This window comes from Colletotrichum gloeosporioides (assembly GCF_011800055.1).
Source record: "Colletotrichum gloeosporioides strain Lc1 chromosome Unknown consensus_49, whole genome shotgun sequence".
In the NCBI taxonomy this organism is placed as follows: domain Eukaryota; kingdom Fungi; phylum Ascomycota; class Sordariomycetes; order Glomerellales; family Glomerellaceae; genus Colletotrichum; species Colletotrichum gloeosporioides.
The window spans coordinates 791,198-811,308 of record NW_025544694.1 but is presented as its reverse complement, the minus strand read 5'-3'; the positions used below and the strand labels follow the sequence as shown (position 1 = coordinate 811,308).

Sequence of the window (20,111 nt, the reverse complement as noted above, 5' to 3'; positions counted from 1 at the left end):
TTCCTCGTTGGCCCCCTCAAAAACTGGACAACACGGTTCAAGTCTCCACGAGTCCCAGCAGCAGCTGTGCAGCTATGCAGCACCTATGTGGTAGGAGCGTCAGCTTTGAAACTGGCTTCATCCCTGCTTCCAGGCGCTAGCTCCGCCGCGCCCGCTCCACCGTCCGTCGCCATTCAGATTTTTCGAACCAGAATATGCCCGCTCTGATTGGCCCGAGAGCTTGGCCATCAAGGTTCTCCGCACTAGCTTAACCATCAAGGTCCTCATTCTACTGATTATTTCCCGCGCAAGGTGTGTGTCATGGCCGGGTCACTCGCCCGACGACAGACAACCTACCTCCCCTCATGACTTAACACTCTGACTGGCGTGGTGTCTCTGCTGATTGCGACTTGATGCTGCTACTGACTGGCTGCATGAAGGATAGAGCTGAGATGGCGGCGCACCAGATATCAAGTGCATCTGTGTCGGTCACTCCGCGGACTTGTAGTATTACGGGATGTTATGTTTAGGTGCTTTCTTTATCGTTGCGATGGACGATTCAGGAGCTGTGGTGCTTTTGACTCGACGCGGGTCTACATTATCTATACACAAAATATCATTCGCCCAGTTTGGCAAATGTTCCTTGCACTTGTCAGGCCAGGTACATGGTCCTGCCGGACTGATGAGGCAGCCTTAGCAATCCAAGACCACAGTCAACCCAGTCAAGCATGCATCACCCAATGCACGCAATAACCCCCAGCAGTGCCCAAGCCCTCTCTATCCTGAACCAACAAGCCATCTTCAAGTCGTAGAACCAACTCATCGCCAAGGAAGCTTGGCAGTCAGCTCCATCAACGAACCAAGCTTTAGCCAAGCCGGCCGCCTCCTCCACTGAAGGGCCTCCCATGCATGGCTTGGCTGAGGACATGGAAGGAGGAATCTCAAGAAATGAACCCTCCATATCGCTGCACAAACCGTATGGAGACTCTGCTGATGAGGAACTTTTGACCCTGGTCTCTGGGCGTAGCCAGCCAACCAACCATACGCACACCCCCTAGTCGTGAGGAACGGCGTGGGCGACGACCGTCGTATCCCTTTCCATTCCAGTTCATGCAACCATAATATCCTCCCGCGCGCCGCCTGCTGCAGCGGCGTCACCTCGGTTTGCGCCCTAGAGACCCATACTGCTGGATTTGTAGACCGAGGCCGCGCCGGGTATTGAGACCGCTGCGTCGGAGCTCACGTCGTATCGGGCAATAACCTCATCTCGTCGTCGCATCTCACCAGTGCCAACGTGCATAGTGGACGCCGCTCTCATGATGAAAACTGGATTTCCACGCCCAGAGTCCTGAACGGCGAGTCCAGCTTGCGCAGGTCAATCGCGCTACCGAGGCTGAACAGCAGCGACTTCACCCTGCCCTCCCACAGCACCCCAATCTTCATGTGCTGGTCGATCCGCGCCTTGATGACGCTGGTGTACTCGTCGTCCACGGCACCCGCACCCGGTGCCGCTGCCGTCGCCGTCGTCGTCCCATCATCCACCGCCGCAGGATCGTCCAGTCTCCACTCCATCTTCGCCTGAAAGCTGCGTTCCCTCGGCTTCTCCTTCCGCTTCTCCTCCACGACAAGCCTCGGCTTCACCTCGGACGCTGCCGGCGGCGGGTCGTCCAGCCGCCACTCCATCTTCGCCTGAAAACTGCGCTCCTTCTTCAGGAAATTTTCCGCCGAAAGCGCGGGATGCTGCTGCTGCTGGTCAAGGTCACTACGCAGCAGGTTCTTGCGCCACAGCTCCATGCCCACGGACCAGTCGCTCTCGTAGCTGTACACATTAAAGTCCATCCTTGTCGCCAGGCTGCAGTGCCGGCCCGCCACGACGGCGTAGCTCGCGCTGATGTTGCCCATGAGCGGGTTCAGCGTCAGCGTCGCCGTGAGCGGCGTCCCGCGGTGCTCCGGCAGCGTCGCGAAGCGCCCGCCGAGGCTGACGCCGCCCGACTTGTTCAGCGTGCCGTAGTAGATCTCCCCGCCGGCGCTGAAGCGGCCGTAGATGCGCTCCTTGGCGTCCTCGGCCCCGGGCTTGCCGTTCGCAGGCCGTGTCGTCGGCGTCGGCGGCGGCGGGGGTGGTATGTCCTCCGCGTCCCCGCCAAAGTTGTACACGCCCCTGAAACCCAGCAGCCCGCCGTCGGACGAGGCCAGGCCTTCCACCGCGTACCGCCCGACGTCGTACTGCGCCAGGCCCAGAAGCGTGCCGCCGTTGCGCAGGTTCTTGCTCGAGACGGCGCTGAGCTGGAGCTGCAGCGCGGGGGACACGCGCTTGACGACGAGGGCTTCGAGGAGCGACTCGGGCAGGTAGAGGCGGCCGTAGAGCAGCGATGCGGCGGCGGGGCTGAGGAGCGGGTATGGCGTCGCTGCGGGCAGGCGTCGGGGGAGGTCGGCGAGCGGGCGGTAGGAGCGGAGGAGCGCCGGCAGGGGAACCGCATCGGACTGCGGGGTGAGGCTCGCGCGGAGGGGCACGGAGGAGTAGAGGTAGGAGATTGAGCCGTCGACGACGCCCACGGAGCCGAGCTGGTAGGAGGTCGCGTAGTGGGGGGTTGCGAGGGACGAGAGGGTGAGGCGCAGGCCTTGCGGTGTCGGGAAGTTGAGGAGAGCTGGAGATTGAGGGCTCAAGTCAGCCTGGTTGAACACTCAAAAGCAGTGGTGGGTAGGTTGGCGGGGACGCACCATCTGCGGTCGAGTTGAGCGACGAGTAGGAATTGTCGCGGTTCCAGCCGGTAGCCTCGTAAAAGGCACCCTGGACGTAGTTCATGAACTCGCGCATGGTGGGCGAATGTGCCGTGTTGCTTCGCGGAGCAACGTGCTCTTTGGTACTATTGCGTCTGTGACATTTGCTGTGCTGTGTGGGTGAAATGCGAGGATTAAGAGACCAAGGAGCTGGAAGGCTGTGATTGTTTGACTTTGCCAATCGCAGTGTTGTCATGGTGGGGCTGGCTTGTGACGGCATTGGCAGATTATGTAATCCACATCGCCGGCGAACGCCGCCTCGAGAGTCTTGAACATTTCAAGTCGTTTGGCCGTGGTTTGGGTATTTCGTTGCCCACAATCGCCTGGTTCATCTGAAGTCATATTTGAATGAGATTCGTGTGCATTCTGATCATATTCATGTAAAATTTGGTCATTTCCGTTCATCCTTCAATGTTGTATGATTTAAATTTTCCTTTTATTTTCCAATTCAAATGAGATTATTGGGTGGTTTAAAATATACCTATAGGCGTTAACTCCAAGATTTTATACAGCATTGATGCGAAGGATCTTTGATATAACCGGCTTGAACATATTTTTGAAGATAATATCATGGAGTAATTATTGCACTGCTTCAGATAAGACCGTTGTGGCCAGGACGCTCACGGCCATGCTGCTAGCATACCACCCCAAAACTCACATGAGCCCAATGAATGTGATGTCAAAGTCGTGCTGTGTTCCGACAATTATTGACTACTGAATGCTAATCTAATATGCTCTAACCACAAAGAAAATCCGAAGAGAAGGCTTCAAAAAATGCTGCTTTTTTCTTGTTCCATCAAAGAGGTGGGATATCACCAAACCACCCTCCTAGGCTCCTCACTCCACTCCGCCTCGCCCTCGCGCCTCACCCATAACTCGTTATACCGCTGCCCGCTGTCGTCCCGGTAGCACTCCGACCACACCTTGCCCGATATCCGCGCGTGGCGGGGCACGTCGCCCTCGCTGCGCACCACCACCTCCTCCGCCGCCTCCGCCGCCGCCGCCGCCTCCCGCAGCGCGCCCTCCTCAATCTTGACAATCTCCTCCGCGAGCGCCGCGCACGCTAGGCTATCGTACACGGCCTCCCGGCGCGGCCACCGCTTCAGCAGCGCGATCGCGCGCCGGCGGATGTCCGGGTTGCGGCACTTGACCGCCGTGTGGTACAGGCACGAGATGGCGCCCATGTCCACCGAGAATCTCCACTGCGGGATCTCCGTCGTCTCGATCAGCCGCTCCGCGAGGCCGATCTGGTACTCGAACTGCGGCACCATCGTGTCGTAGAAGTTCTCGCCCTCGGTGGTGTTGTTCTCGCCGAGGAAGAGCAGCGTCGCGCCAATGTGCCACAGCCGCAGAATGTCGGCGCGCGGGTCCGCCGACTCCTCGGGGTGCCGCGCGAGGTACTCGTTCAGCGCGTCCTCCCACCGCCGCAGCGAGCCGAGCGGGTCCTTCTGCATCGTCGTCGTGTCGCCGTAGAAGTCCGTCGTGTAGTACGTGATGAACTCGGGGAAGATGTACGCGAGCAGCAGCACCAGCCCGTCGCGCGCCTCGGTCAGCGTCGCGAAGGGCCCAAAGTGCCCGTCCTCGGCGGAGACGACCTGCACGGGGATCGTCGGCGGCGACGGCAGCGAGCGCGTGTGCAGCGCCATGGTGATGAAGATGGGCTTGAGCGCCTTCTGGATGAAGCGGCCCTCGGGGGAGTCGACGGGGGTCATGCCGGCGCGCTCGGCGGGCGCGAGCGGGGCCGTGTCGGAGAGCCACATGGCCATGGTGTTGAGGCTCGTCTGCAGGTGGATGTTGGCGTCGGCCTCGGTGCCGCGCAGCCAGTCGAAGGCGATGCACAGCGCGGCGCAGGTGAGGGTGACGTGCAGGTCGGTCCACTGGCGGGCGTGGATGTGGCGCTTGAAGAGGTGCAGGGCCTTGGTGTACTCCTCGTCGGCGCGGCGGCACAGCATGACGGCGTCCGGGTCGGGCTGCCTGGCGACGACGTCGTTGCGGTAGCCCTCGTGGCGGGCGCCGAGGGCGACGAGGATCTGGGCGACGCACGGCTCGGCGTGCGCCAGCTGGAGGACGGTGACGGCCCAGAAGTCGTTGTCGAAGTAGCCGGCGAACTGCCGCGCGGACTCGGTCTGGAAGTACTTGAAGGCGCGCTCCGTCTTCTGGGTGAGCTTGACGGCGGAGGTGGCGAGGGCCGGGCGCAGGGCGACGGTGAGGTGCTGCTCGGCCGCCGGTCGCAGGGGCACGTTTGCCGCTGCTGCGCCGGCGCCGCCGCGGCGAGGCGGGTCGGGCCAGGTGCAGCCCGATTGATGTCTGATGCAGTTGTTGCACTTTGGCTTGGTCTCGTCACATTTCACACGCCGCGTGCTGTTGGTCGCGAGAACGTCACAAAGTCAGCCTGTGCCATTGCTGAAGTGTCTGCGCGCTCCATGTCTTTCTTCTCTTCTCTCTTTTTCCGTCATTCTCAAATACGTGTCGCGTTGCCCGAAATTCCCGCTCATCGCAACTCAGAAACATGAAAAAGTGATGAAAATCCAGGGGGGTTGCAGCCGCAGCGGGCCTGTCGGGGGAAAACACCACAGAGAAATGAGAGAAAAAGTAAAAAGGTACACGGCGCGTGCGCGTGGGCGGGCGCGGTGTGGCGACTCGACAGAAAGGAGCTTACCGGCAGGTCAAGCAGCCCTCTCGAGAGCGCGGGGTCGACTTCCTCTTCCTCGGGGGCGGCTTCTGCTGGAGCGATGCTGCGGCGGCATCACGGCCGCTGGTGGTGATGGTGATGGTGGTGGTGGACGTCGCGGGCGGTTGGCTGTTGGCCATGATGGTACGAATAGCCGTCTGCGGTGCGCGCGCGCAGGAGGGGGGGGACCGTGCAGTGAAACATGAAAACCCACTGGGACTACCATAGATAGAGATCTCGCACTACCTAGGTACGCAGCCAGATAGATCTGTGTCTCCCCTCTTCCAGCGACGGACGTGGCTAGCTTGTGAGAAAGGATCGAGGAGGGGGCCGGGCGAGATGTGACAGGAGCACCGCCGCTCCACTAATGACGCGGGAGAAAAGAAAAGAAAAGAGGAAAGGGGGATTCTTGTTTAAATTGTCAAGGGGGAGAGGTTGGTTGCGAGCGGCGGGCGACTACTAGGCGAGACCCTTCGAAGGCGTGGGAAGGGGGGGAACGGGCAGTTTTGGGGGTTACTGTTAAATTGACGGGGTCGTTTTGTTAATTTGCCCGCGCTAGCCTAATTTGGCTGCCGCGCCACCGCCGCCACGATTAATCCACCCCTCCAAGTACTGCCCTCTCACAATACAACTTATTAATATTAACGCCGCCGACTTAGCTAAAAAGCTACCCCTACCCACGTACGTAACTAAGATTACTACTCTAAGGCCTCTATTATACTACCTATCTTCTAGGTATATTAAATCGTTAATTTTCTTATATATCCTATATTTTTTTAGGACTAAGGGTATATCTAATACTTAGATCTAAGCCCCTACCTTTAAGGAGTGCTAGCTATACACTTATATTACTCTCTATACTAAGGGCTTTACTATATATAAAAAGAGGACCTCTAATAATAGTAACTAGTATAATATTATATATAATTAAGAGGGTAAGTATATTTTAACTATATTAAAGAGAAAAAGCTATATTAAGTAATATAACTATTAGTTTAAAAGTAAAATTTAATATATTACTACTATAAGGATCTAAGTATAAGAGGTCCTTAATAGCTTTAAGTATTATAACTACCTTATTACTCCTTAAGCTTAGTTTAATATAGTTTTAGCCTTCTAAAAACTTATTATTAATAAGGTTAAGTAAGCTATAAAGACCTCTAGTAGCCTCCTAAAAAAAAGCTTCTTTAAGTATATTAAGGAGCTCTCTATAGTGAATAACCTAATATTATATATAATTATAAACCTTCTTAAGTAGGAGGGCTATAGGGTTAGTTTATAAAATATATATAACTAGTAGTACCACCTCTAGTAGGAAAAATATAGCTTATTATTATTAACCTAGCTCTTCTTTAATAAACTTACTAAGAGGTATAATATACTTTACTATATAGTTTGATATAGTGATAATAGTAAGATTAATAGTGTTTTTTAGATATATTAGCCCTACTTAGAGATATTGAGGAGAAACTTAAAACTATTAATAATAGATAATATATATAAAGTAAGTAATATATACTTCTACTACCTCCCTATTTATTATTATTTTAATTTTTTACTAATAGAAGTATAAGGTAGATTAATTAATTCTAAATACCTCTTTTCTAAGTTATTAGTCTCTCTACTATTAATATTACGTTTAATACTAGCTTTTACTTTATTTCTATTAAAACTACTAAATTTTTCTAATAGGTACTACTCTAACTATATAAGTTTCTCCTTAAGAACTTTATACTTAACTTAAGTGTTATTATTACTAACTTTAATACTAATTTAAAGCGTGCTACTAGGGATATATTTCCTCTCTTAAAGTAATAGCTCTATATATAGTATATATTTAAAAATATTATTTTGAATACTAAGAAAAAATAAGTAGGCCTATAAGCTTTTAAGAGTAATAAGGTAGCTACTACTACCTTTAACGCTAGTAATAATACTATTAAGCCTTAATTTTACGCCTAAAGTTATAAGATTACTATTTAACTTATAGTAGAGGTAGCTATATACCTAGAAAGTATTAGTGAGGCCCTTACTAAGAAGGATTATAACTATAATACTAATAGCTTTATTAAGGTGTGGAGTACTTATATTTACTTATTAATATATAAAGTATATAAAAAAGCATAGTAATATATTAAGTAGTAGTTTTATAACTAGCTAGGTATATATAGTCTTATAGTATTTAGATTAATACTAATTTTTTAGATATTTTTAAATACTTCTAGATAATATATATCTTACGCCTTAAAGAGTTTATTAACTATTTTATATATTAACTTTAAAATTATAGCTATAAGATAATATTACTTACTAAGGGTAGCTACTATAAGTTAAAATCTTATCTTATTTATTACCTCTCTAATCTATATATTCTATATATTAAAATATTTAAGATAGTTATTAAGAAGTAAGAGTGATATTAAGTAAAGTTTAGTAATAAGGTTTATAAATAATATACTACCTAAAAAAAGCGTAAACTTATTAATAGCTTTATTTATAATATTTCTTTTTAAGCTCTTAAACTTCTTTATAATTAATATAATACTACTAAAGATATATTTAAGTAGTAGAAAAGCTTACTTACTATTTATATTAGTGCTTTTTAGAAGTAGTAAGGTTTACTTTACTACTATAACCTATTAGATTAACTATATAGTAGTAATAGTAGGGTTCTCTATATTAAAGATATTAATAATTACTAGTACTTTAATTAGAGCAATATAAGTATTTTAGTCTATTAGCTATTAACTTTTTATTAATATCTTTAGCCTAAATTAATTAAGATTAGATAGTTTACCTTTAAGCTTAACCTAAATATTATTCTGAGAAACACTTAGTATTAATACTATAATCCTAACTCCTCTAATAATAAAGCCCCCCCTATAGTTAACTTAAGTAATACTTAATATATACCTTCTATATAGGAGGCTTATAAGGCTTCTAAGAGGTTTACGCTTATATTATAGGCTTTAGTAACGCTAATACTAGCTATAAGTTAGGTAGGTAGAGATAGTAGTAGAGGTATATATTAGAAGCTAAAATAAATAGTAAGTAAGATTATTAAGCTCTATAGTATAGTAGCTACTCTTACTACCTCTATTAAGGCTCTTATTAGCTATTAAACTCTTTATTAATAATAATAGATTAATATTAAGAGACTACGCTAGTAGTAAGAAGATATATTACTAGCTTAGTAAGAGGAAGATTTTTAGTATTAGTAAGTATTTACTATATTATAATAGTAAAGTTAGCTCCTCTAGCTAAAATTACTACTATTACTATAGTAATATATCTTTTTGATACTATTAATATAGTTACTATTATTAGTATAGTTATTAGAGTGGATTTAGCTACTACTAGGATTATAAACTTAGAGGTAGCTATAAGTAGTTATTAATATACTCTTTTATACCTATTAAAAGTTATATAATATAATAGCTTTTTAATTAAAATTAATAAAACTAACTATTAGGCCTTAAATTATTTAAATCTGAGGAGTTTTTAAATTATTTAATAACTTAGTAAAACTCTAGTTAATCTAAGCTAATTAGAGGGCTAAGATTTAACTAAGTAGGGCTTTTTAGGTTTAAGTGTTTAGCTAAGGGTATTTATACTTAAAAACTTAGGTATATTAGACTTTAGTGGGATTACTATAGCGTGGCTATACTAACCCATTTGAGTGCCTAATTCAGTTAGATCGGGAAAATTCATAAAACGACCCTGTCAATTTAATAGCTACCGTTTTAGGGGTTTGAGGGGGGAAACGAGAGCCCAGATTGCGGATGACCCCGGGCTGCCGGCCAAGCCATTCCCCGGCCCCGCACTCCGTCCCATGCGGGCCAATTAACGGCGCCCGCTGCCCTCGACGCGGCCCACAGTCGCCTGAGGAGGACAGGGTTGTCATTGGCTCGTTGCCCGCGCGGTGCGCCAGTTTTTGCAGCGCTCGGCCACCAACGGTGCTCATGACAATTTCCCCTTATTGGGAGTCTTTTGGCAGAGACTGCGAGAGATATCGCGCGGGCTGGCGGGTGGCCCGCCTGCTGCACGGGTCTGTTGGTCCTTATCGCGTCACTTGTCAGTTGTCGGGCAGCAAACATGCATGTTTCGATCTCGGGAGGGTGGGGGCCGGCAGTCGACCGTAGTGTGCGTCTGCGGCGTCGACTGGAGACCTGTCAGGCTACCTATTACCTAACCCCGCGATGCAAGCTTCGTGGGGTCCTTTTCGCGAGATTGTTGACACGGAAACCAGCCAACACTCAGAATTCTCCAGCAATGAAAACGACTTTCACTACATACACGTGTTAACTTCGATTTGGGCTCGCAACAGTGGTTCTGTACGCATTGGGTAAGTGATCGAGTCGTTCAAGTCTCTGAACGGCAACTCGGCGGGGCCGTTGACATGCTTGCTCGGAAGCCGGGCGGATCTCCAAAGCCCTACCAGCCCACTGATGGACTCTTTAGACACGATTCAGGAGACGTTACATGAACCCGCTCTGGATCGTGTTTGAATCGTGGACAATGGTGGTTCGACTATTGCAACTGCGTAGCTTCAACGGTAGAGCATAATACTGTTACTATTATGACAGAGGCTCGATTCAGATATTGTGGTCCGGGTTATGAAGACAAGGAAACTGAGTTAACAACAGAACATTCTGAGAGAAAACTCTTTAGCACGTCCCTCAAGCAATCTTACTCCCTCTCACCACCCTCGACCGCAAAGTCCAACGAGTCAATATCCAACTCCTCTTTCCTCCTCCGAAACATAATCACCGTCTTCGGGTTGATCTGCCTCGCGACCCCCACCACGAACGGGTCCGCGGTGTTGCCGGGCGCCAGCTTCCAGTCGTACTTGAGCAGCAGATGGCACAGCGCCACCTTGACCTCGTTCGACGCGAAGAACCGCCCCGGGCACGCGTGCTGCCCGTGGCCGAATGCCAGGTGCTCGGGGCTCGTCGTCACCAGCTGCGCCTTGTGCATCTTGCCGGGCTCCTCGCGCATCCGCCGGAACCGGTACATGTCGTACGTGTCCACATCCTCGCCGTGGATTTTGGGGTCTTTCATTGCGGACGCGTCGACGACGAGGCGCTCGCCGCGCCGGATCGTGATGCCTTCGTCGAGGGTGATGTCCTTGGTTGCGAGGCGGCGCATCTGGACTAAAGACAATGGTCAGTCTTTGTCTTCGGGACCATGAAACGGGAGGAGCTTACACATTGAGTTCGGCTTCATCCGCTGCGTCTCCTTCAGCGCGCTGTCCATCAGCTTCATGTTATACAGCGCCGTCTTCCTCCACCCCTCCGCCTTCAACACCTGCACAACCTCCTCGCGCAGCGGCGTGATCAGCTCCGGCTGGTTCGCAAGGAATAGCATCGTCTGCGCCAACAGATCCGTAGTCGTATGAATCGCCGCAAAGCTCAGCGTCAACTTTTCGCACCCATCAGTCCAAAATCCAGCACCCAAGATCAATCCAAAAACGTACCTGGAACACAGCCGCGTCGTACGCCTGCCCCTTGCACTCCATCTCAGCCCACTCGATGGCGTCGTTGTAGCTCGGCGCCTCCTCCCCCTTGGCCGCGGCCTCGTGCTTGGCGGCGCGCCGCTGCTCGATCACGCCGCTGATGAGCGCGCGCGCCTGCGCCAGGTGCTGCCGCACGAGGCGGCAGTCCGGGAGGAACCAGTGCAGCAGGGGCCGCAGCGGCCGGGGCACGAAGGTGAGCTTCATCGCGGCCATGAAGGAGATGACGGTGTAGTCCTTGGTGACGCGCAGCCAGGCCTCGTTACGGCAGAGCTCGTCGCCGAGGAAGACGCGCGAGGAGAGGCGCGCGACGAGGTCGAGGATCGCGTCTTTGGCGGGGATTGAGCGCCATTCTTTCCGGGAGTTGTTAGATCAAGAGACGGGGAGGAAGGGTTGCGGTTGGAGTGACTTACCCGGAGACTCGCCAAAGATGTGACTTGCTGCAAAGGCTGTTTCGAGTGAGAGAGGTTCGGTTACTGTGTCTGAAAGTCCGTCTTATCAGCTTGAGTGCATGTTCAACTGTTAAAGTGAACTTACTGAGGTACTTCGTAAGCTGCTTCCTCGCAACATTTTGCAGGATCTGAGAGTCATGGTCAACGAAGCCGAAGGGCTCGAAACCCGCAATCCCATAGTGAAAGTCCTACGCAACATGCGTTAGTCTACCAAAATGTTTGACAAGCAACCAATAGCCAACAACGCATCTTGAAATAGCTGTGTGATGCATAACGACTCGAAAAGTACGTACCGCCTTGATGAACGCCCTAAAATTCAAATCATCCTCATTCCGAATACTGTGAGCAAACCGCGGAGGCAACACCGTCAAATCGCCGTTCTCCGACAACACCCTAAACGGCTTGTCCGCAACCGAGGACTTCGCCTTGTCGAGGACGCTCATGCCCGTCTTCAAGAAATCCATCCGTGCCAGCGGCCGGGGGCGGAGCCATGTCGGCGGATCGACGAAGGGGATGCTGTTGTCCCGTTTCGCAAGTTTGAAGGCGACGGATGTGACGAGAACCACGAGGAAGGCGGTGATGATGTAGCCGTGCGGTTGCAGCTCGAGGCCCAGCGGGAGGGCGGTGTCTACCCACGAGGACGGATGGGCTACGGGCGATGAGGATGCCATCTCTGATGATGTTTGATGGTGGTGTTGATGTGAGTGATGCTGTATTTGATGAAGGTGGGAAGGTTGTTGAATGGATTATGTGAGGGATGAGTAAGAAGAGCCTGGGTGTTTGAGATGGGTTCTCTCCTTTTTTAAGCATTCTGAAGGTCGACTTCTCCTCTTGCTGGCATGCACAACTGCGATGGTCTTCATTCTCACGGAAGCCTTTCACTCCGAGATATGCTGCAGAAGCTGCATTAACAGACGGATTTCGGGCAGTAGAACTAGTGGTGGCTTCTGTGGGTAGCATCGTCGACAGTGAGACCCTGTTTGTGATGCGCCACTCGCGAGCAGCTGTACCACAGTGCAGCGACATCCCCACCTATGCAAGACCAAGTTCGGATGACAGGCATTGACATGAGCAATATCTTCGAGATGATTGGCCACGCCTCTCAAAGCAGACCAAATCAGGCATGTGGACGGTTCACCGGCCTTGGTGGAACGTGCGTGCTTCCGAGCTATGAAAGTCCTCCTCAGATGTCGTGGTTGAGGGTGAAGGATGAAGGGGTTGTGGCCCCGAGTCAACTGCCGGCGGGAGATCACCTACGACACTGCGTCATCGGTCAACTCGATTGGATGCTTTGACTGTAAAGTATCACCGCGTTGTACGAAAAAAAGTAAATCCAATGGATTTCGGCTTTTCAACCGCGTCGGGTTTTCGCTTCTCATGCGTCGGATTTTCATTCTCGAAATGTCGGGGCTTCAACCGTGATACATCGGGGGTTCAACACCATCCATCGCATTTTAAAACGCCCCCAACGTCGGGATTCCGAAGTTCATTTAAGCACCGGTGTGGAGAGCATGCACGAACGCGCCAAGCCAAGGCAGATCTGAGGCGCGGCGCATGCCCCCAACCCATCTGCGGTCGTCATCATATTAGATTTACGAGGTCAGATTTGCACAAAACGAGTCAGGCACAGAACTGTAAAAACCCCCCATCCCTCCCGCACATATTTATCCAGCGTTGATGAGCTTGTGGCTATGAAACTCAGCCTAGTGGAGAAACCTCCGCCTTCGCGGTGAGCAATGTCTCAGTACAACTCTTGGTAAATGCTGCTCTCGGCTCCATTGGTTAAGTAACGGCTAACCCCCGTCAACGGGACGGCAATTAAGATCATCCCGGAGTGCGGCAAGGAGCCGTCGGAAAGTTTGTCTTGACGTCGCGCATGGGGAGAGGAGGGAATAAGTAACAGACTCAGTCATCACTAGTCTACATTCTACTCGTTATTGAAATCAGCATCACAACAACAACCATCTTTTCGTTGACAAGCAGTAATCGCGGCAGTGGAAATCATCTGGAATTGAAGAGAACTGCGTTTGGCAAGAGAGCAATTTGGATTCCTCCGTGGAACCAGCGAGCTGTTGACTTCCGAATGGCGAAGTGCACAGAGCACCCGCTCAACGTGCCAAGTAAGTTACCCATAGACGACATTGTCTCACAAAGAGAGCATGCCTAACGCGCCGCGCTCTAGTCGTTGAGCAGAAGCTCACGAGCGGCATCCGCGTCCACGGTCTCCTTCTATCCCTCTCAACCTCCGCAACTATCGTAGCATGCTGCCTCACAGCCTGGCAGGTCTTCCAACACGCCAGGCACTACACGAAACCAAGCGAACAGAAACAGTAAGATCCCCACGCAGTCGCATGGAAACTCTCAGTTGACACCAATTCTCTTCTCAGAATCATCCGCATCCTCTTGATGGTCCCAATCTACACCATTGCCTGCACCCTCAGCATCGAGTTTTATAAGCAGCATGTCTACCTCGCCAGCATCTACGAGTTCTACGAGTCCCTCGTCATCGCGGCCTTCTTCCTGCTGCTATGCCAGCTCTTACATCCCGATCCTACTACGCTGCGGCGGGCGTTCTCCCTGGTCGAGCCAAAGCCGTGGATCCACCCGATACGGTTCCTGGTAGTCCACATCGGGCGCAGGAAAGATCGGAGCGTGAACGGGTTGAAGTGGTTTAACGTGCGTCTTGAGAGGTTCTCTATGGTTGGGGGTACATGCTGACTTCAGTAAGACTATCTGGTTCTGCGTCTTTCAATTCTGTATCGTCAAGTTCCTCGGCGCTCTTGTCAAGTGCATTACTGAGGCCGCGGACGTGTACTGCGAGGAGTCGAACAGTGCTAGTCATGCCAAGATCTGGGTACGTTGACATCCTCCGCAAAGATACCAGAAAGCTCAATCGCTGATTGTAATGCAAAGGTTATGGTCATTGAGATTCTGTCGCTGGTAACGGCAATGATGTGTCTGCTCCAGTTCTACCAGCAGACCAAAAAGGAGCTCGAGACCCACCAACCTCTGCTGAAGTTCCTCGCCATCAAGTTGGTGGTGTTTCTCTTTTACGTCCAGACAGTAAGTCATACATCGTCAAACAGCTCCGCGCTACATCCTCCCAATGATCGTCGCTGACCGCCCTGATAGTTCATCTTCAGCTTCCTAATGAAGGAAGACGGCCCAATTAAACCCACCCCCACAATATCCTACCCCTCATGGGCCGTCGGAATCCCCAACACAATCCTCTGCTTCGAGATGGCAGCCGTCTCCATCCTGCACATCTTCGCATACCCCCACGAACCATACCGTGCCCGAACCGACACCAAAGACGACTCCCACAGCGACGGCAGCGTGGTACGGAATAACGACCAACACCCCCTTCACCACGTCCTGGTGACGCGCAGCCACGACGGCTGGGCACGCCAGCATGACGACCCCGTATGGGACGGGAGGCAAAGTACAGCAGAGACACGCGTCCCTGCTGTCGGGTTCAAATGGAAGGCGTTGGTGGACGCGCTCAACTTTGTCGATGTTGTGTTTGCCGTGGTGACTGCGTCGCGGTGGCTGGTGGCGGAGCGGCGGAAGGATGCGGCGCGGGCTTCGGCGGCGGTGGAGGACGGGTGTGACTACCCGTACGGCGCTGGTGATGTCAGGAGAAGAAAGACGGAAGATCTCTCGCAGGCGTTGGACAGAGCTCAGGCGCAAACGTCCTCCACGCGGTTGGGATGATAGCGCTCTCAGGAATCGACAGGAGCAAGTCATAGAACCTAATCCATGACTTTTCACACTAAACGACCTCGCCTCAAATGACCGAAAAGAAGAAACGCTTTTTATTTTGAACCATGTGCCTAGAATCGAACTTTTCTCTTCCCGCCGCGACGCCCTTCATGAGGCAGCCCACGCTGCAACCTTTTTGAAAATGAGCTCGCCGTCCTCCTTGCTGTCGTTCATCTGCGCAAAGTAGCGCTGCAGGTCCTCCTCCGTCGGCAGCGTCTGCCGGTAGTACGCCACGTCGTGGTCGAACAGCTGCCGCGCGAGCTCGCCCTGGATCTCCGGGTGGCCCTGCATGGAGAGCACGAGCCCCGAGTCCGCGAAGAGGATCTCGTTGTCGGGGGCCAGCGGCCTGAAGCCCGCGGGGACGTCCTTGACGAAGCGTTTGTGGAACTTTGTGATTTTCTGGAGGGGTGGAGGTGCGGGTTAGCGCGCTCGAGTGTGGAGGGTGTTCACGGGTTGGTGGTGACATGAACTTACGATGGAGTTCTTGCCGAAGAGGGCTTGGCCGTCTTGGTTGAGAGAGAGTTCTTCCACGCCGACCTGTCACAGACACATTGTTAGTCACGAGTTCATAATTACCTTTACGTTTTTGACGTGGAGAATGGCGTGAACGCACTCTTGGGAACTCGAAGCTGCCAATAGACCCAGACAACGCGGTGGCGATAGCCTGGTGACCCCAGCACACGCCCATAAGCTTCGTCCTGGTGATGGGCTGCGTCGAGACGACCCCGCGTATCCACTCGAGCACGGCGTTGACCCAGGGCTCGTAGCAAGAGGGGGCCTGGCACAGGTTGCTCAAGCCGCCGGTGATGATGATGAGGTCGTAGTTGGCAGGCTCAGGGAGGTCTCTGATGTCTGCCATGGGCTGGTATGCGTCGACGAGGGCGTCCGGGACGTGGCGGCGGATGTTGTCGCTGAAGGACTGGACCATGCCCCTGTGCTTGGGCTCCTCGAGGTCGTACGCCTTGACGATGGCGACGCGCAGGGGAGTTGGCATGGAACCCATTGTGAAGATGGCTGGTGGGGTTGGGTGATCTTTGGTGAAGGGTTGTTGTTGTGGAAGTGGTTTGTACAGCAGCTTTAAGAGGAGATTCCAAGACTTGACGACAGGTTGAACCAAGAAAGAGAGATGAGCAGAGCCACGGTGACTGAACGATGGTGGTGTGCAAGCGCCGTCTCTTATGCCACACGGACGAGGTGGGTCTCACGGTAGCAGATAAGCTGAGAGCTGTCTCCGCAACGGCCTCCGGCTAACATCGGGGCGTCCACATTATCTCCGGCAATCGGTCACTTGGGTTGAGGCTAGTCATGAGGCCCCCCGGGAGCACCGTCCCCCTTGGAAATATTACTAATGAAATCGCAGCATTGCGAGAGTTGCTCGCAGCTCGAAGCCCCGTCCACCGCTCCGGGCGATTTCGGAGTGCGAGGGGGAGAGGCAGATTGAGGGGAACATGGATCGCGGCAGTCAGGAAGACAGCCAACCGCCTGCTGCAACTTTCAAACACGGACGTTTCCACGTGAATCCATGGTCATGCTGACCGTCTCTCATCCACTCTTGCGGCCGTGGATCTCAACTGCTCGCCCCCGGGTTGGGCACCTCACCTGGTGCACCCGTCAATCACGCCCTGCATAAAACTCACGCCTCCCCCCTGCTCCATCTGCCCCCCAAAAAAGCATCATCAGCCGCCACGAGCCAAACAGAATGTCAGCAAACGCGGTTATCTTATCTCTCGATATCAGATCCCGTCAGCGGTGGACCTGGGCAGCCGTTTCCCCAGACTTTCTTATACGTACCTTTAACACGGGCGCGGCTGGACCGCGAATCACAGTCCGCACTCCGATAAGGGTCGCCCGAAGGCCCGTCCGAACCTCAGTATTGGGCGCAGGACCCGCCGGAAATGGCGGCGGCCGCGTGAGCGTGTAGGGTCTTATTTCCTGATCCGGAAGGGTTTGCCTGCGCGCCGCCCCGCTCCGAGCGCACTGAAGAGGCCGGGGGCGGCAGGGCGTCTGCCCACGTGTAAGTGCAGCACCGGCTGATGTTGCCATTGCAAGATGCGATCGCGAGAGAAAAAAACCAACAAAAAACACCAGCTTACCCCCTCCTCTTCGCGCTCGCAATTTCCAGGTGGCTTGCATTCGAGGGGACACAAGACTCCATCTGAGGTGCTTTCTCCGACTCAGGAGCACCAGGGCGCTCGGATGGCCCCCTTTCGCCCACACAGTGCTGGCAGAAGCCCCCCGGACAACGCTTGGAGGCTTATTCTTGTTACCCCCATTTTACCTAAGGGATTCCAGCGCAGACAGCGAAAAAGCCGGCGACAGAGGCCACATGATGCTTCAAACCCGTCCACGACATCAGGACATGAGTTGCGTCCGCCATGAGAAAAATTTTTCCTCTCTGCTCCTTCTCCTCACCGTCCTGCCGCATCATCCATTTAATTTATGACTCTTCCGTGAGTTTCCGAATGATCCCCCAGCTCCATCTGCAGCAGCGCCCCCAGCCAACTCAGCCAACTGGATGAAGCATACGACTCCATGTGCCTCCTCGGTGTTCTCTCCATGAGCCAGCCGTGAATGGAGTTTTGCTCCAACTCGCAAAGTCGTCGTCAGTTGAGAAACACTGACAACCTTTCGACGACCGCGGCCCCGTCTGCGGGCCCATGCACATGCTACCCTACTGCAGAACCTGAAAGCTTCTTCCAAGCTTTTTTCCTTCGGTGAGCCTCTCTGCTGACCCCAATCACGTTGCATGGGCCCTTTTCGAAAACTCCCCACATCCCCCGTGCGAGACGGTAGTCGGCCGGGCCCGGGCCTGAGGCCCGAACCCCGGCCTAAATCCCGCCTTTACATAAGGGATCGGTTATACCACTTTATAACTAGGCGTACTTAGTACTTATAACTAAATTAATTAAGTTACTTTATATAGGTTATAAGCTTTCTAAATACTTAAATCTATTTACTAGATAATAAGGTTATTCCTAAATAGCTATTAGGACTCTAACCTTATAGTTTAATAATTACTATAAAGTAATTAATAGATTACTAAGTTATTAGAAGTAATATTTCTAAGTAGAGGTTATAGCTATTATAATATATATCCTCTACTTATAAAATCTCTTTAACTTTTAAGTTATTAAAGTTAATAATTATTTAATAATTACTATAGTTATATAGTAATAATTACTTAATAAATATCTAATAATTACTTATAATTACTTTTTAAATCTCTCTTAAACTATTAAATTAATTAAATAAATTAATATATCTTTAATTAGTAATCTAACTCTATTTTCTTTTAGTTCTATTAGAAGGAGATTATCTTAGACTAACCTTCCCCCTTTTTCTACTATAAACCTTATAGTTAGAGTAACTATATAGAAAGTAATTAATAAGGGACTAAATCTAAGAAATTTAATATATAATATTATTCCTAAGTTAATTAAAGTTATAAACTTTAAGTTATAAGAGATTAATTTTAAGAATACTTTTAAAGTAATAAGATTACTCTTCTACTTAATAGTTAAAAAGATATTAATTAGATATAATAGAGATATAGTTTTTAAAGAAAATAAAGTAGTAATAGTTAAGGATCTAAACTTTTTAAATAATCTAATACTTATAAGTTTTATACTTATTAAATAGTTATTTATAGAGAAGATCTAATATAATTTTTTAAAAGAAATAATTAATAATAGTTTTTTTATTATAGTTTTAGCTTTCTATATTTTTATTAAAACTAAAGAATATACTTAGAAGTTTAATAAGCTAGCTATAAATAAAGTTTATAATAATTAGAATAAAATAATTAAAATTAACTATAGTAATACTAAGGATTTTATATAAGATCTTTACTTAACTTTTAATAAACTAAATAGTTTTAATATAAATTTATTAACTATAGCTCTTATTTATAAACTTATTTAGGGTTTTAAATATTTTAATTAAGTTAAAATAGATTTTATAAAGAATAACTTTATTATAAGGATTTAAAACTATAATAACTTCTTATAAGAACTTAGAGGTTTAAGTAAAAAGGAATAATATAAATAAGTCTCCTAAAGTATTAAGGTTTTATTAAATAAGAAGAAGTTTATTATAAAGAGGTAAACTTAAACTTTTAAGTTTAAGAGTATAAAACTATAAGATTTATATATTTCTTATAATATTAAGTATCTTAAAACTCTCTATAGATATAAAATATATAACTATTACTATAAAAAGATAATATTATATTTAAATAAATATAATAATTATTCCCTTAGATATTATAAGTATTATACTTTAGTATATAATAAGTTTAAGTATATTAATAAACTACTAATAACTTAGTAATTAATAATATAGGTATCTACTTTAGTATTTACTTTAAAAAGTTAAACTTAAGATAGTATCTTTAAAAACTTTAGTATTAAATAAGATATTAACTAATAATTTAAGGTTTTTATAGATACCCTATTAGCTTAAACTTAGAAGAAGACCTTTCTATTATTCTTAGTAGAAGATTTTAGAGTATTTAGTCTATATTTTAATTTTTAATTCTTAGCTAAAGATCTATATAAAATTATATATATATAGAGAGTTAAGAAGTAACTAATAAAGGAATCTATATATTTTAGCTATAGTTTTATTAATTAAGCTATAGATATAGAAACTAATAGTTTCTTTATATATAATACTATTAAGGAAGTTAATAAAGAAGAAAATAATAACTAAGAAGTATAACTAAGTTAATATATTATATCTATAACCTTAATTAAGAGGATAGACTCCTTTATACTAGATATTAGTATTAGTAGATATATTCTTAATAATCTCTCTATTTTTAAAAAATTTTAAGATCTCCCTTAAGGATTAATTATAAATTATATAAATAAAAAAGACTAAATTAGTTAAGCTATTAGTATAGCTAAAGTAATTACTATTAAGCTAAATAATAAAAAAACTACTTTCTAACTATATA

At 48.5% G+C, this 20,111-nt stretch overlaps 4 protein-coding genes across 4 annotated transcripts; 1 reads left to right on the top strand and 3 right to left on the bottom strand.

Moving 5' to 3' along the window:
* Positions 1-1,293: 1,293 nt before the first annotated feature.
* Positions 1,294-2,842, bottom strand: GCG54_00012252 (Mitochondrial distribution and morphology protein 10; the record flags this gene model as incomplete). Its single annotated transcript, XM_045412134.1, has 2 exons — positions 1,294-2,624; positions 2,698-2,842. Coding segments are annotated over 2 exons (1,476 nt in total), but the record flags the coding sequence as incomplete, so codon positions are not given.
* Positions 2,843-10,117: 7,275 nt separating this feature from the next.
* Positions 10,118-12,063, bottom strand: GCG54_00012251 (Cytochrome P450 monooygenase 1; the record flags this gene model as incomplete). Its single annotated transcript, XM_045412133.1, has 6 exons — positions 10,118-10,581; positions 10,636-10,849; positions 10,905-11,293; positions 11,354-11,422; positions 11,478-11,580; positions 11,686-12,063. The coding sequence occupies 6 exons, from the start codon at positions 12,061-12,063 to the stop codon at positions 10,118-10,120; spliced, it is 1,617 nt and encodes a 538-aa protein (XP_045263917.1).
* A 1,412-nt stretch (positions 12,064-13,475) lies between these two features.
* Positions 13,476-15,106, top strand: GCG54_00012250 (Transmembrane protein; the record flags this gene model as incomplete). The annotated part of the gene is made up of 6 exons (XM_045412132.1): positions 13,476-13,512; positions 13,575-13,722; positions 13,780-14,068; positions 14,121-14,246; positions 14,306-14,455; positions 14,525-15,106. 6 exons carry the CDS (start codon positions 13,476-13,478, stop codon positions 15,104-15,106), a joined length of 1,332 nt encoding a protein of 443 aa, XP_045263916.1.
* Positions 15,107-15,262: 156 nt separating this feature from the next.
* On the bottom strand, positions 15,263-16,157 carry GCG54_00012249 (uncharacterized protein; the record flags this gene model as incomplete). The annotated part of the gene is made up of 3 exons (XM_045412131.1): positions 15,263-15,553; positions 15,629-15,691; positions 15,768-16,157. The coding sequence occupies 3 exons, from the start codon at positions 16,155-16,157 to the stop codon at positions 15,263-15,265; spliced, it is 744 nt and encodes a 247-aa protein (XP_045263915.1).
* Positions 16,158-20,111: the final 3,954 nt, after the last annotated feature.